We start from the raw sequence: 13,977 nt of genomic DNA, 5'->3' as shown, positions 1-13,977 counted from the left end.
ACACTGCAAGAAGCTCAGGATCCGATCACGCAGTGTAAGATAAGCTCAGGGTCCAATCACACACTGTAAGATAAGCTCAGGGTCCAATCACACACACTGTAAGGATAAGCTCAGGGTCCGATCACACACAGTGTAAGATAAGCTCAGGGTCCGATCACACACAGTGTAAGATAAGCTCAGGGTCCGATCACACACAGTGTAAGATAAGCTCAGGGTCCGATCACACACACTGTAAGGATAAGCTCACGGTCCGATCACACACACTGTAAGATAAGCTCAGGGTCCGATCACACACACTGTAAGATAAGCTCAGGGTCCGATCACACACAGTGTAAGATAAGCTCAGGGTCCGATCACACACACTGTAAGATAAGCTCAGGGTCCGATCACACACAGTGTAAGATAAGCTCAGGGTCCGATCACACACACTGTAAGATAAGCTCAGGGTCCGATCACACACACTGTAAGATAAGCTCAGGGTCCGATCACACACACTGTAAGATAAGCTCAGGGTCCGGTCACACACAGTGTAAGATAAGCTCAGGGTCCGATCACACACACTGTAAGATAAGCTCAGGGTCCGATCACACACACTGTAAGATAAGCTCAGGGTCCGATCACACAGTGTAAAGCTCAGGGTCCGATCACACAGTGTAAGATAAGCTCAGGGTCCGATCACACAGTGTAAGATAAGCTCAGGGTCCAATCACACATACTGTAAGGATAAGCTCAGGGTCCGATCACACACACTGTAAGATAAGCTCGGGATCTGATCACACACACACACACACTGTAAGATAAGCTCGGGGTCCGATCACACACACTAAGATAAGCTCAGGATCCGATCACACAGTGTAATAAGCTCAGGGTCCGATCACACAGTGTAATAAGCTCGGGGTCCGTTCACACACACTGCAAGAAGCTCAGGATCCGATCACGCAGTGTAAGATAAGCTCAGGGTCCAATCACACACTGTAAGATAAGCTCAGGGTCCAATCACACACACTGTAAGGATAAGCTCAGGGTCCGATCACACACAGTGTAAGATAAGCTCAGGGTCCGATCACACACAGTGTAAGATAAGCTCAGGGTCCGATCACACACAGTGTAAGATAAGCTCAGGGTCCGATCACACACACTGTAAGGATAAGCTCAGGGTCCGATCACACACACTGTAAGATAAGCTCAGGGTCCGATCACACACAGTGTAAGATAAGCTCAGGGTCCGATCACACACACTGTAAGATAAGCTCAGGGTCCGATCACACACACTGTAAGATAAGCTCAGGGTCCGATCACACACACTGTAAGATAAGCTCAGGGTCCGATCACACACACTGTAAGATAAGCTCAGGGTCCGGTCACACACAGTGTAAGATAAGCTCAGGGTCCGATCACACACACTGTAAGATAAGCTCAGGGTCCGATCACACACACTGTAAGATAAGCTCAGGGTCCGATCACACAGTGTAAAGCTCAGGGTCCGATCACACAGTGTAAGATAAGCTCAGGGTCCGATCACACAGTGTAAGATAAGCTCAGGGTCCGATCACACAGTGTAAGATAAGCTCAGGGTCCGATCACACAGTGTAAGATAAGCTCGGGGTCCGATCACACACACTAAGATAAGCTCAGGATCCGATCACACAGTGTAATAAGCTCAGGGTCCGATCACACAGTGTAATAAGCTCGGGGTCCGTTCACACACAGTGTAAGATAAGCTCAGGGTCCGATCACACAGTGTAAGATAAGCTCTGGGTCCGATCACACACACTGCAAGAAGCTCAGGATCCGATCACGCAGTGTAAGATAAGCTCAGGGTCCAATCACACACTGTAAGATAAGCTCAGGGTCCGGTCACACACACTGTAAGGATAAGCTCAGGGTCCGATCACACACACTGTAAGATAAGCTCAGGGTCCGATCACACACAGTGTAAGATAAGCTCAGGGTCCGATCACACACACTGTAAGATAAGCTCAGGGTCCGATCACACACACTGTAAGATAAGCTCAGGGTCCGATCACACACACTGTAAGATAAGCTCAGGGTCCGATCACACACACTGTAAGATAAGCTCAGGGTCCGATCACACACACTGTAAGATAAGCTCAGGGTCCGATCACACAGTGTAAAGCTCAGGGTCCGATCACACAGTGTAAGATAAGCTCAGGGTCCGATCACACAGTGTAAGATAAGCTCAGGGTCCGATCACACAGTGTAAGATAAGCTCAGGGTCCGATCACACAGTGTAAGATAAGCTCGGGATCCGATCACACACACACACACACTGTAAGATAAGCTCAGGGTCCGATCACACACACTAAGATAAGCTCAGGATCCGATCACACAGTGTAATAAGCTCAGGGTCCGATCACACAGTGTAATAAGCTCGGGGTCCGATCACACACACTAAGATAAGCTCAGGATCCGATCACACAGTGTAATAAGCTCAGGGTCCGATCACACAGTGTAATAAGCTCGGGGTCCGATCACACACACTGTAAGATAAGCTCAGGGTCCGATCACACACAGTGTAAGATAAGCTCGGGGTCCGATCACACACTGTAAGGATAAGCTCAGGGTCCGATCACACACAGTGTAAGATAAGCTCTGGGTCCGATCACACACAGTGTAAGATAAGCTCAGGGTCCGATCACACAGTGTAATAAGCTCGGGGTCCGTTCACACACAGTGTAAGATAAGCTCAGGGTCCGATCACACAGTGTAAGATAAGCTCAGGGTCCGATCACACAGTGTAAGATAAGCTCAGGGTCCGGTCACACACAGTGTAAGATAAGCTCAGGGTCCGATCACACACAGTGTAAGAGAAGCTCGGGGTCCGATCACACACAGTGTAAGATAAGCTCAGGGTCCGATCACACAGTGTAATAAGCTCGGGGTCCGTTCACACACAGTGTAAGATAAGCTCAGGGTCCGATCACACAGTGTAAGATAAGCTCAGGGTCCGATCACACACTGTAAGATAAGCTCTGGGTCCGATCACACACACTGCAAGAAGCTCAGGATCCGATCACGCAGTGTAAGATAAGCTCAGGGTCCAATCACACACTGTAAGATAAGCTCAGGGTCCGGTCACACACAGTGTAAGATAAGCTCAGGGTCCGATCACACACACTGTAAGATAAGCTCAGGGTCCGATCACACACAGTGTAAGAGAAGCTCGGGGTCCGATCACACAGTGTAAGATAAGCTCAGGGTCCGATCACACACAGTGTAAGAGAAGCTCGGGGTCCGATCACACACAGTGTAAGATAAGCTCAGGGTCCGATCACACAGTGTAATAAGCTCGGGGTCCGTTCACACACAGTGTAAGATAAGCTCAGGGTCCGATCACACAGTGTAAGATAAGCTCAGGGTCCGATCACACACTGTAAGATAAGCTCAGGGTCCGGTCACACACAGTGTAAGATAGGCTCAGGGTCCGATCACACACACTGTAAGGATAAGCTCAGGGTCCGATCACACACACTGTAAGATAAGCTCAGGGTCCGATCACACACAGTGTAAGATAAGCTCAGGGTCCGATCACACACACTGTAAGATAAGCTCAGGGTCCGATCACACACACTGTAAGATAAGCTCAGGGTCCGATCACACACACTGTAAGATAAGCTCAGGGTCCGATCACACACACTGTAAGATAAGCTCAGGGTCCGATCACACACACTGTAAGATAAGCTCAGGGTCCGATCACACAGTGTAAAGCTCAGGGTCCGATCACACAGTGTAAGATAAGCTCAGGGTCCGATCACACAGTGTAAGATAAGCTCAGGGTCCGATCACACAGTGTAAGATAAGCTCAGGGTCCGATCACACAGTGTAAGATAAGCTCGGGATCCGATCACACACACACACACACTGTAAGATAAGCTCAGGGTCCGATCACACAGTGTAAAGCTCAGGGTCCGATCACACAGTGTAAGATAAGCTCAGGGTCCGATCACACAGTGTAAGATAAGCTCAGGGTCCGATCACACAGTGTAAGATAAGCTCGGGGTCCGATCACACACACTGTAAGATAAGCTCAGGGTCCGATCACACACACTGTAAGATAAGCTCAGGGTCCGATCACACACACTGTAAGATAAGCTCAGGGTCCGATCACACAGTGTAAAGCTCAGGGTCCGATCACACAGTGTAAGATAAGCTCAGGGTCCGATCACACAGTGTAAGATAAGCTCAGGGTCCGATCACACAGTGTAAGATAAGCTCAGGGTCCGATCACACAGTGTAAGATAAGCTCGGGATCCGATCACACACACACACACACTGTAAGATAAGCTCAGGGTCCGATCACACAGTGTAAAGCTCAGGGTCCGATCACACAGTGTAAGATAAGCTCAGGGTCCGATCACACAGTGTAAGATAAGCTCAGGGTCCGATCACACAGTGTAAGATAAGCTCGGGGTCCAATCACACACAGTGTAAGATAAGCTCAGGGTCCGATCACACAGTGTAAGATAAGCTCGGGGTCCGATCACACACACTGTAAGATAAGCTCAGGGTCCGATCACACAGTGTAAAGCTCAGGGTCCGATCACACAGTGTAAGATAAGCTCAGGGTCCAATCACACATACTGTAAGGATAAGCTCAGGGTCCGATCACACACACTGTAAGATAAGCTCGGGATCCGATCACACACACACACTGTAAGATAAGCTCGGGGTCCGATCACACACACTAAGATAAGCTCAGGATCCGATCACACAGTGTAATAAGCTCAGGGTCCGATCACACAGTGTAATAAGCTCGGGGTCCGTTCACACACACTGCAAGAAGCTCAGGATCCGATCACGCAGTGTAAGATAAGCTCAGGGTCCAATCACACACTGTAAGATAAGCTCAGGGTCCAATCACACACACTGTAAGGATAAGCTCAGGGTCCGATCACACACAGTGTAAGATAAGCTCAGGGTCCGATCACACACAGTGTAAGATAAGCTCAGGGTCCGATCACACACAGTGTAAGATAAGCTCAGGGTCCGATCACACACACTGTAAGGATAAGCTCAGGGTCCGATCACACACACTGTAAGATAAGCTCAGGGTCCGATCACACACACTGTAAGATAAGCTCAGGGTCCGATCACACACAGTGTAAGATAAGCTCAGGGTCCGATCACACACACTGTAAGATAAGCTCAGGGTCCGATCACACACAGTGTAAGATAAGCTCAGGGTCCGATCACACACACTGTAAGATAAGCTCAGGGTCCGATCACACACACTGTAAGATAAGCTCAGGGTCCGATCACACACACTGTAAGATAAGCTCAGGGTCCGGTCACACACAGTGTAAGATAAGCTCAGGGTCCGATCACACACACTGTAAGATAAGCTCAGGGTCCGATCACACACACTGTAAGATAAGCTCAGGGTCCGATCACACAGTGTAAAGCTCAGGGTCCGATCACACAGTGTAAGATAAGCTCAGGGTCCGATCACACAGTGTAAGATAAGCTCAGGGTCCAATCACACATACTGTAAGGATAAGCTCAGGGTCCGATCACACACACTGTAAGATAAGCTCGGGATCTGATCACACACACACACACACTGTAAGATAAGCTCGGGGTCCGATCACACACACTAAGATAAGCTCAGGATCCGATCACACAGTGTAATAAGCTCAGGGTCCGATCACACAGTGTAATAAGCTCGGGGTCCGTTCACACACACTGCAAGAAGCTCAGGATCCGATCACGCAGTGTAAGATAAGCTCAGGGTCCAATCACACACTGTAAGATAAGCTCAGGGTCCAATCACACACACTGTAAGGATAAGCTCAGGGTCCGATCACACACAGTGTAAGATAAGCTCAGGGTCCGATCACACACAGTGTAAGATAAGCTCAGGGTCCGATCACACACAGTGTAAGATAAGCTCAGGGTCCGATCACACACACTGTAAGGATAAGCTCAGGGTCCGATCACACACACTGTAAGATAAGCTCAGGGTCCGATCACACACAGTGTAAGATAAGCTCAGGGTCCGATCACACACACTGTAAGATAAGCTCAGGGTCCGATCACACACACTGTAAGATAAGCTCAGGGTCCGATCACACACACTGTAAGATAAGCTCAGGGTCCGATCACACACACTGTAAGATAAGCTCAGGGTCCGGTCACACACAGTGTAAGATAAGCTCAGGGTCCGATCACACACACTGTAAGATAAGCTCAGGGTCCGATCACACACACTGTAAGATAAGCTCAGGGTCCGATCACACAGTGTAAAGCTCAGGGTCCGATCACACAGTGTAAGATAAGCTCAGGGTCCGATCACACAGTGTAAGATAAGCTCAGGGTCCGATCACACAGTGTAAGATAAGCTCAGGGTCCGATCACACAGTGTAAGATAAGCTCGGGGTCCGATCACACACACTAAGATAAGCTCAGGATCCGATCACACAGTGTAATAAGCTCAGGGTCCGATCACACAGTGTAATAAGCTCGGGGTCCGTTCACACACAGTGTAAGATAAGCTCAGGGTCCGATCACACAGTGTAAGATAAGCTCTGGGTCCGATCACACACACTGCAAGAAGCTCAGGATCCGATCACGCAGTGTAAGATAAGCTCAGGGTCCAATCACACACTGTAAGATAAGCTCAGGGTCCGGTCACACACACTGTAAGGATAAGCTCAGGGTCCGATCACACACACTGTAAGATAAGCTCAGGGTCCGATCACACACAGTGTAAGATAAGCTCAGGGTCCGATCACACACACTGTAAGATAAGCTCAGGGTCCGATCACACACACTGTAAGATAAGCTCAGGGTCCGATCACACACACTGTAAGATAAGCTCAGGGTCCGATCACACACACTGTAAGATAAGCTCAGGGTCCGATCACACACACTGTAAGATAAGCTCAGGGTCCGATCACACACACTGTAAGATAAGCTCAGGGTCCGATCACACAGTGTAAAGCTCAGGGTCCGATCACACAGTGTAAGATAAGCTCAGGGTCCGATCACACAGTGTAAGATAAGCTCAGGGTCCGATCACACAGTGTAAGATAAGCTCGGGATCCGATCACACACACACACACACTGTAAGATAAGCTCAGGGTCCGATCACACACACTAAGATAAGCTCAGGATCCGATCACACAGTGTAATAAGCTCAGGGTCCGATCACACAGTGTAATAAGCTCGGGGTCCGATCACACACACTAAGATAAGCTCAGGATCCGATCACACAGTGTAATAAGCTCAGGGTCCGATCACACAGTGTAATAAGCTCGGGGTCCGATCACACACACTGTAAGATAAGCTCAGGGTCCGATCACACACAGTGTAAGATAAGCTCGGGGTCCGATCACACACTGTAAGGATAAGCTCAGGGTCCGATCACACACAGTGTAAGATAAGCTCTGGGTCCGATCACACACAGTGTAAGATAAGCTCAGGGTCCGATCACACAGTGTAATAAGCTCGGGGTCCGTTCACACACAGTGTAAGATAAGCTCAGGGTCCGATCACACAGTGTAAGATAAGCTCAGGGTCCGATCACACAGTGTAAGATAAGCTCAGGGTCCGGTCACACACAGTGTAAGATAAGCTCAGGGTCCGATCACACACAGTGTAAGAGAAGCTCGGGGTCCGATCACACACAGTGTAAGATAAGCTCAGGGTCCGATCACACAGTGTAATAAGCTCGGGGTCCGTTCACACACAGTGTAAGATAAGCTCAGGGTCCGATCACACAGTGTAAGATAAGCTCAGGGTCCGATCACACACTGTAAGATAAGCTCTGGGTCCGATCACACACACTGCAAGAAGCTCAGGATCCGATCACGCAGTGTAAGATAAGCTCAGGGTCCAATCACACACTGTAAGATAAGCTCAGGGTCCGGTCACACACAGTGTAAGATAAGCTCAGGGTCCGATCACACACACTGTAAGATAAGCTCAGGGTCCGATCACACACAGTGTAAGAGAAGCTCGGGGTCCGATCACACAGTGTAAGATAAGCTCAGGGTCCGATCACACACAGTGTAAGAGAAGCTCGGGGTCCGATCACACACAGTGTAAGATAAGCTCAGGGTCCGATCACACAGTGTAATAAGCTCGGGGTCCGTTCACACACAGTGTAAGATAAGCTCAGGGTCCGATCACACAGTGTAAGATAAGCTCAGGGTCCGATCACACACTGTAAGATAAGCTCAGGGTCCGGTCACACACAGTGTAAGATAGGCTCAGGGTCCGATCACACACACTGTAAGGATAAGCTCAGGGTCCGATCACACACACTGTAAGATAAGCTCAGGGTCCGATCACACACAGTGTAAGATAAGCTCAGGGTCCGATCACACACACTGTAAGATAAGCTCAGGGTCCGATCACACACACTGTAAGATAAGCTCAGGGTCCGATCACACACACTGTAAGATAAGCTCAGGGTCCGATCACACACACTGTAAGATAAGCTCAGGGTCCGATCACACACACTGTAAGATAAGCTCAGGGTCCGATCACACAGTGTAAAGCTCAGGGTCCGATCACACAGTGTAAGATAAGCTCAGGGTCCGATCACACAGTGTAAGATAAGCTCAGGGTCCGATCACACAGTGTAAGATAAGCTCAGGGTCCGATCACACAGTGTAAGATAAGCTCGGGATCCGATCACACACACACACACACTGTAAGATAAGCTCAGGGTCCGATCACACAGTGTAAAGCTCAGGGTCCGATCACACAGTGTAAGATAAGCTCAGGGTCCGATCACACAGTGTAAGATAAGCTCAGGGTCCGATCACACAGTGTAAGATAAGCTCGGGGTCCGATCACACACACTGTAAGATAAGCTCAGGGTCCGATCACACACACTGTAAGATAAGCTCAGGGTCCGATCACACACACTGTAAGATAAGCTCAGGGTCCGATCACACAGTGTAAAGCTCAGGGTCCGATCACACAGTGTAAGATAAGCTCAGGGTCCGATCACACAGTGTAAGATAAGCTCAGGGTCCGATCACACAGTGTAAGATAAGCTCAGGGTCCGATCACACAGTGTAAGATAAGCTCGGGATCCGATCACACACACACACACACTGTAAGATAAGCTCAGGGTCCGATCACACAGTGTAAAGCTCAGGGTCCGATCACACAGTGTAAGATAAGCTCAGGGTCCGATCACACAGTGTAAGATAAGCTCAGGGTCCGATCACACAGTGTAAGATAAGCTCGGGGTCCGATCACACACAGTGTAAGATAAGCTCAGGGTCCGATCACACAGTGTAAGATAAGCTCGGGGTCCGATCACACACACTGTAAGATAAGCTCAGGGTCCGATCACACAGTGTAAAGCTCAGGGTCCGATCACACAGTGTAAGATAAGCTCAGGGTCCGATCACACACTGTAAGATAAGCTCAGGGTCCGATCACACAGTGTAAGATAAGCTCTGGGTCCGTTCACACACACTGCAAGAAGCTCAGGATCCGATCACGCAGTGTAAGATAAGCTCAGGGTCCGGTCACACACAGTGTAAGATAAGCTCAGGGTCCGATCACACACAGTGTAAGATAAGCTCGGGGTCCGATCACACAGTGTAAGATAAGCTCAGGGTCCGATCACACAGTGTAAGATAAGCTCGGGGTCCGATCACACACAGTGTAAGATAAGCTCAGGGTCCGATCACACAGTGTAAGATAAGCTCGGGGTCCGATCACACACACTGTAAGATAAGCTCAGGGTCCGATCACACAGTGTAAAGCTCAGGGTCCGATCACACAGTGTAAGATAAGCTCGGGGTCCGATCACACAGTGTAAGATAAGCTCGGGGTCCGATCACACACAGTGTAAGATAAGCTCAGGGTCCGATCACACACACTGTAAGATAAGCTCAGGGTCCGATCACACACACTGTAAGATAAGCTCAGGGTCCGATCACACAGTGTAAGATAAGCTCTGGGTCCGATCACACACACTGCAAGAAGCTCAGGATCCGATCACGCAGTGTAAGATAAGCTCAGGGTCCAATCACACACTGTAAGATAAGCTCAGGGTCCGGTCACACACACTGTAAGGATAAGCTCAGGGTCCGATCACACACACTGTAAGATAAGCTCAGGGTCCGATCACACACAGTGTAAGATAAGCTCAGGGTCCGATCACACACACTGTAAGATAAGCTCAGGGTCCGATCACACACACTGTAAGATAAGCTCAGGGTCCGATCACACACACTGTAAGATAAGCTCAGGGTCCGATCACACACACTGTAAGATAAGCTCAGGGTCCGATCACACACACTGTAAGATAAGCTCAGGGTCCGATCACACACACTGTAAGATAAGCTCAGGGTCCGATCACACAGTGTAAAGCTCAGGGTCCGATCACACAGTGTAAGATAAGCTCAGGGTCCGATCACACAGTGTAAGATAAGCTCAGGGTCCGATCACACAGTGTAAGATAAGCTCGGGATCCGATCACACACACACACACACTGTAAGATAAGCTCAGGGTCCGATCACACACACTAAGATAAGCTCAGGATCCGATCACACAGTGTAATAAGCTCAGGGTCCGATCACACAGTGTAATAAGCTCGGGGTCCGATCACACACACTAAGATAAGCTCAGGATCCGATCACACAGTGTAATAAGCTCAGGGTCCGATCACACAGTGTAATAAGCTCGGGGTCCGATCACACACACTGTAAGATAAGCTCAGGGTCCGATCACACACAGTGTAAGATAAGCTCGGGGTCCGATCACACACTGTAAGGATAAGCTCAGGGTCCGATCACACACAGTGTAAGATAAGCTCTGGGTCCGATCACACACAGTGTAAGATAAGCTCAGGGTCCGATCACACAGTGTAATAAGCTCGGGGTCCGTTCACACACAGTGTAAGATAAGCTCAGGGTCCGATCACACAGTGTAAGATAAGCTCAGGGTCCGATCACACAGTGTAAGATAAGCTCAGGGTCCGGTCACACACAGTGTAAGATAAGCTCAGGGTCCGATCACACACAGTGTAAGAGAAGCTCGGGGTCCGATCACACACAGTGTAAGATAAGCTCAGGGTCCGATCACACAGTGTAATAAGCTCGGGGTCCGTTCACACACAGTGTAAGATAAGCTCAGGGTCCGATCACACAGTGTAAGATAAGCTCAGGGTCCGATCACACACTGTAAGATAAGCTCTGGGTCCGATCACACACACTGCAAGAAGCTCAGGATCCGATCACGCAGTGTAAGATAAGCTCAGGGTCCAATCACACACTGTAAGATAAGCTCAGGGTCCGGTCACACACAGTGTAAGATAAGCTCAGGGTCCGATCACACACACTGTAAGATAAGCTCAGGGTCCGATCACACACAGTGTAAGAGAAGCTCGGGGTCCGATCACACAGTGTAAGATAAGCTCAGGGTCCGATCACACACAGTGTAAGAGAAGCTCGGGGTCCGATCACACACAGTGTAAGATAAGCTCAGGGTCCGATCACACAGTGTAATAAGCTCGGGGTCCGTTCACACACAGTGTAAGATAAGCTCAGGGTCCGATCACACAGTGTAAGATAAGCTCAGGGTCCGATCACACACTGTAAGATAAGCTCAGGGTCCGGTCACACACAGTGTAAGATAGGCTCAGGGTCCGATCACACACACTGTAAGGATAAGCTCAGGGTCCGATCACACACACTGTAAGATAAGCTCAGGGTCCGATCACACACAGTGTAAGATAAGCTCAGGGTCCGATCACACACACTGTAAGATAAGCTCAGGGTCCGATCACACACACTGTAAGATAAGCTCAGGGTCCGATCACACACACTGTAAGATAAGCTCAGGGTCCGATCACACACACTGTAAGATAAGCTCAGGGTCCGATCACACACACTGTAAGATAAGCTCAGGGTCCGATCACACACACTGTAAGATAAGCTCAGGGTCCGATCACACACACTGTAAGATAAGCTCAGGGTCCGATCACACACACTGTAAGATAAGCTCAGGGTCCGATCACACAGTGTAAAGCTCAGGGTCCGATCACACAGTGTAAGATAAGCTCAGGGTCCGATCACACAGTGTAAGATAAGCTCAGGGTCCGATCACACAGTGTAAGATAAGCTCAGGGTCCGATCACACAGTGTAAGATAAGCTCGGGATCCGATCACACACACACACACACTGTAAGATAAGCTCAGGGTCCGATCACACAGTGTAAAGCTCAGGGTCCGATCACACAGTGTAAGATAAGCTCAGGGTCCGATCACACAGTGTAAGATAAGCTCAGGGTCCGATCACACAGTGTAAGATAAGCTCGGGGTCCGATCACACACACTGTAAGATAAGCTCAGGGTCCGATCACACACACTGTAAGATAAGCTCAGGGTCCGATCACACACACTGTAAGATAAGCTCAGGGTCCGATCACACAGTGTAAAGCTCAGGGTCCGATCACACAGTGTAAGATAAGCTCAGGGTCCGATCACACAGTGTAAGATAAGCTCAGGGTCCGATCACACAGTGTAAGATAAGCTCAGGGTCCGATCACACAGTGTAAGATAAGCTCGGGATCCGATCACACACACACACACACTGTAAGATAAGCTCAGGGTCCGATCACACAGTGTAAAGCTCAGGGTCCGATCACACAGTGTAAGATAAGCTCAGGGTCCGATCACACAGTGTAAGATAAGCTCAGGGTCCGATCACACAGTGTAAGATAAGCTCGGGGTCCGATCACACACAGTGTAAGATAAGCTCAGGGTCCGATCACACAGTGTAAGATAAGCTCGGGGTCCGATCACACACACTGTAAGATAAGCTCAGGGTCCGATCACACAGTGTAAAGCTCAGGGTCCGATCACACAGTGTAAGATAAGCTCAGGGTCCGATCACACACTGTAAGATAAGCTCAGGGTCCGATCACACAGTGTAAGATAAGCTCTGGGTCCGTTCACACACACTGCAAGAAGCTCAGGATCCGATCACGCAGTGTAAGATAAGCTCAGGGTCCGGTCACACACAGTGTAAGATAAGCTCAGGGTCCGATCACACACAGTGTAAGATAAGCTCGGGGTCCGATCACACAGTGTAAGATAAGCTCAGGGTCCGATCACACAGTGTAAGATAAGCTCGGGGTCCGATCACACACAGTGTAAGATAAGCTCAGGGTCCGATCACACAGTGTAAGATAAGCTCGGGGTCCGATCACACACACTGTAAGATAAGCTCAGGGTCCGATCACACAGTGTAAAGCTCAGGGTCCGATCACACAGTGTAAGATAAGCTCGGGGTCCGATCACACAGTGTAAGATAAGCTCGGGGTCCGATCACACACAGTGTAAGATAAGCTCAGGGTCCGATCACACAGTGTAAGATAAGCTCAGGGTCCGATCACACACACTGCAAGAAGCTCAGGATCCGATCACGCAGTGTAAGATAAGCTCAGGGTCCGGTCACACACAGTGTAAGATAAGCTCAGGGTCCGGTCACACACAGTGTAAGATAAGCTCGGGGTCCGATCACACAGTGTAAGATAAGCTCGGGGTCCGATCACACACTGTAAGGATAAGCTCAGGGTCCGATCACACAGTGTAAGATAAGCTCAGGGTCCGATCACGGCCGTCATGTTATTACGCCAGACAGTCCGTCCTTGCTGAGGAAGCACCGTGCCTGTCAGACACTCCAGGGATGGCAGCTCCCCCTGCTGGTCACTAGGGGCGCGGATTCCGTGCTAGGACAGTGTGCAGGGCACATACAGCACCGTGGGCGCCGCTTACCCTTGTGGCAGTGGGACAGGAAATACGCTTTGGCGGAGAGATTCTCTCTATCAAACCTATCGATGGAAACAGAGGGATATTCCTTCATCCGGCCCTGGAAGGAGCTCATGTTATCAGCACAGGCAGGAGCAGCCGCGGAGCAGGCAGCCGGGCATGACCGGAAGAAGCTGCGCACAGTTCTGCATGTTACTCCATCATTTGAAGCCT

At 49.5% G+C, this 13,977-nt stretch overlaps 1 protein-coding gene across 1 annotated transcript in view; it reads right to left on the bottom strand.

The window, feature by feature from the left end:
• Positions 1 to 13,961, bottom strand: part of DCLRE1C (DNA cross-link repair 1C) — an 89,552-nt gene extending 75,591 nt beyond the window's left edge. Inside the window, exon 1 of the mRNA XM_069765170.1 lies at positions 13,771 to 13,961. Coding sequence (XP_069621271.1) covers positions 13,771 to 13,879 — 109 coding nt within the window. The 5' untranslated portion in view covers positions 13,880 to 13,961. The remainder of the gene's footprint in view (positions 1 to 13,770) is intronic.
• Between the last annotated feature and the right edge of the window lie 16 nt (positions 13,962 to 13,977).

Source organism: Ranitomeya imitator, chromosome 4 (assembly GCF_032444005.1).
Source record: "Ranitomeya imitator isolate aRanImi1 chromosome 4, aRanImi1.pri, whole genome shotgun sequence".
NCBI classification, from domain to species: domain Eukaryota; kingdom Metazoa; phylum Chordata; class Amphibia; order Anura; family Dendrobatidae; genus Ranitomeya; species Ranitomeya imitator.
Note: the sequence above shows the minus strand (reverse complement) of the source record. Positions and strands in the feature narration are given on the sequence as shown.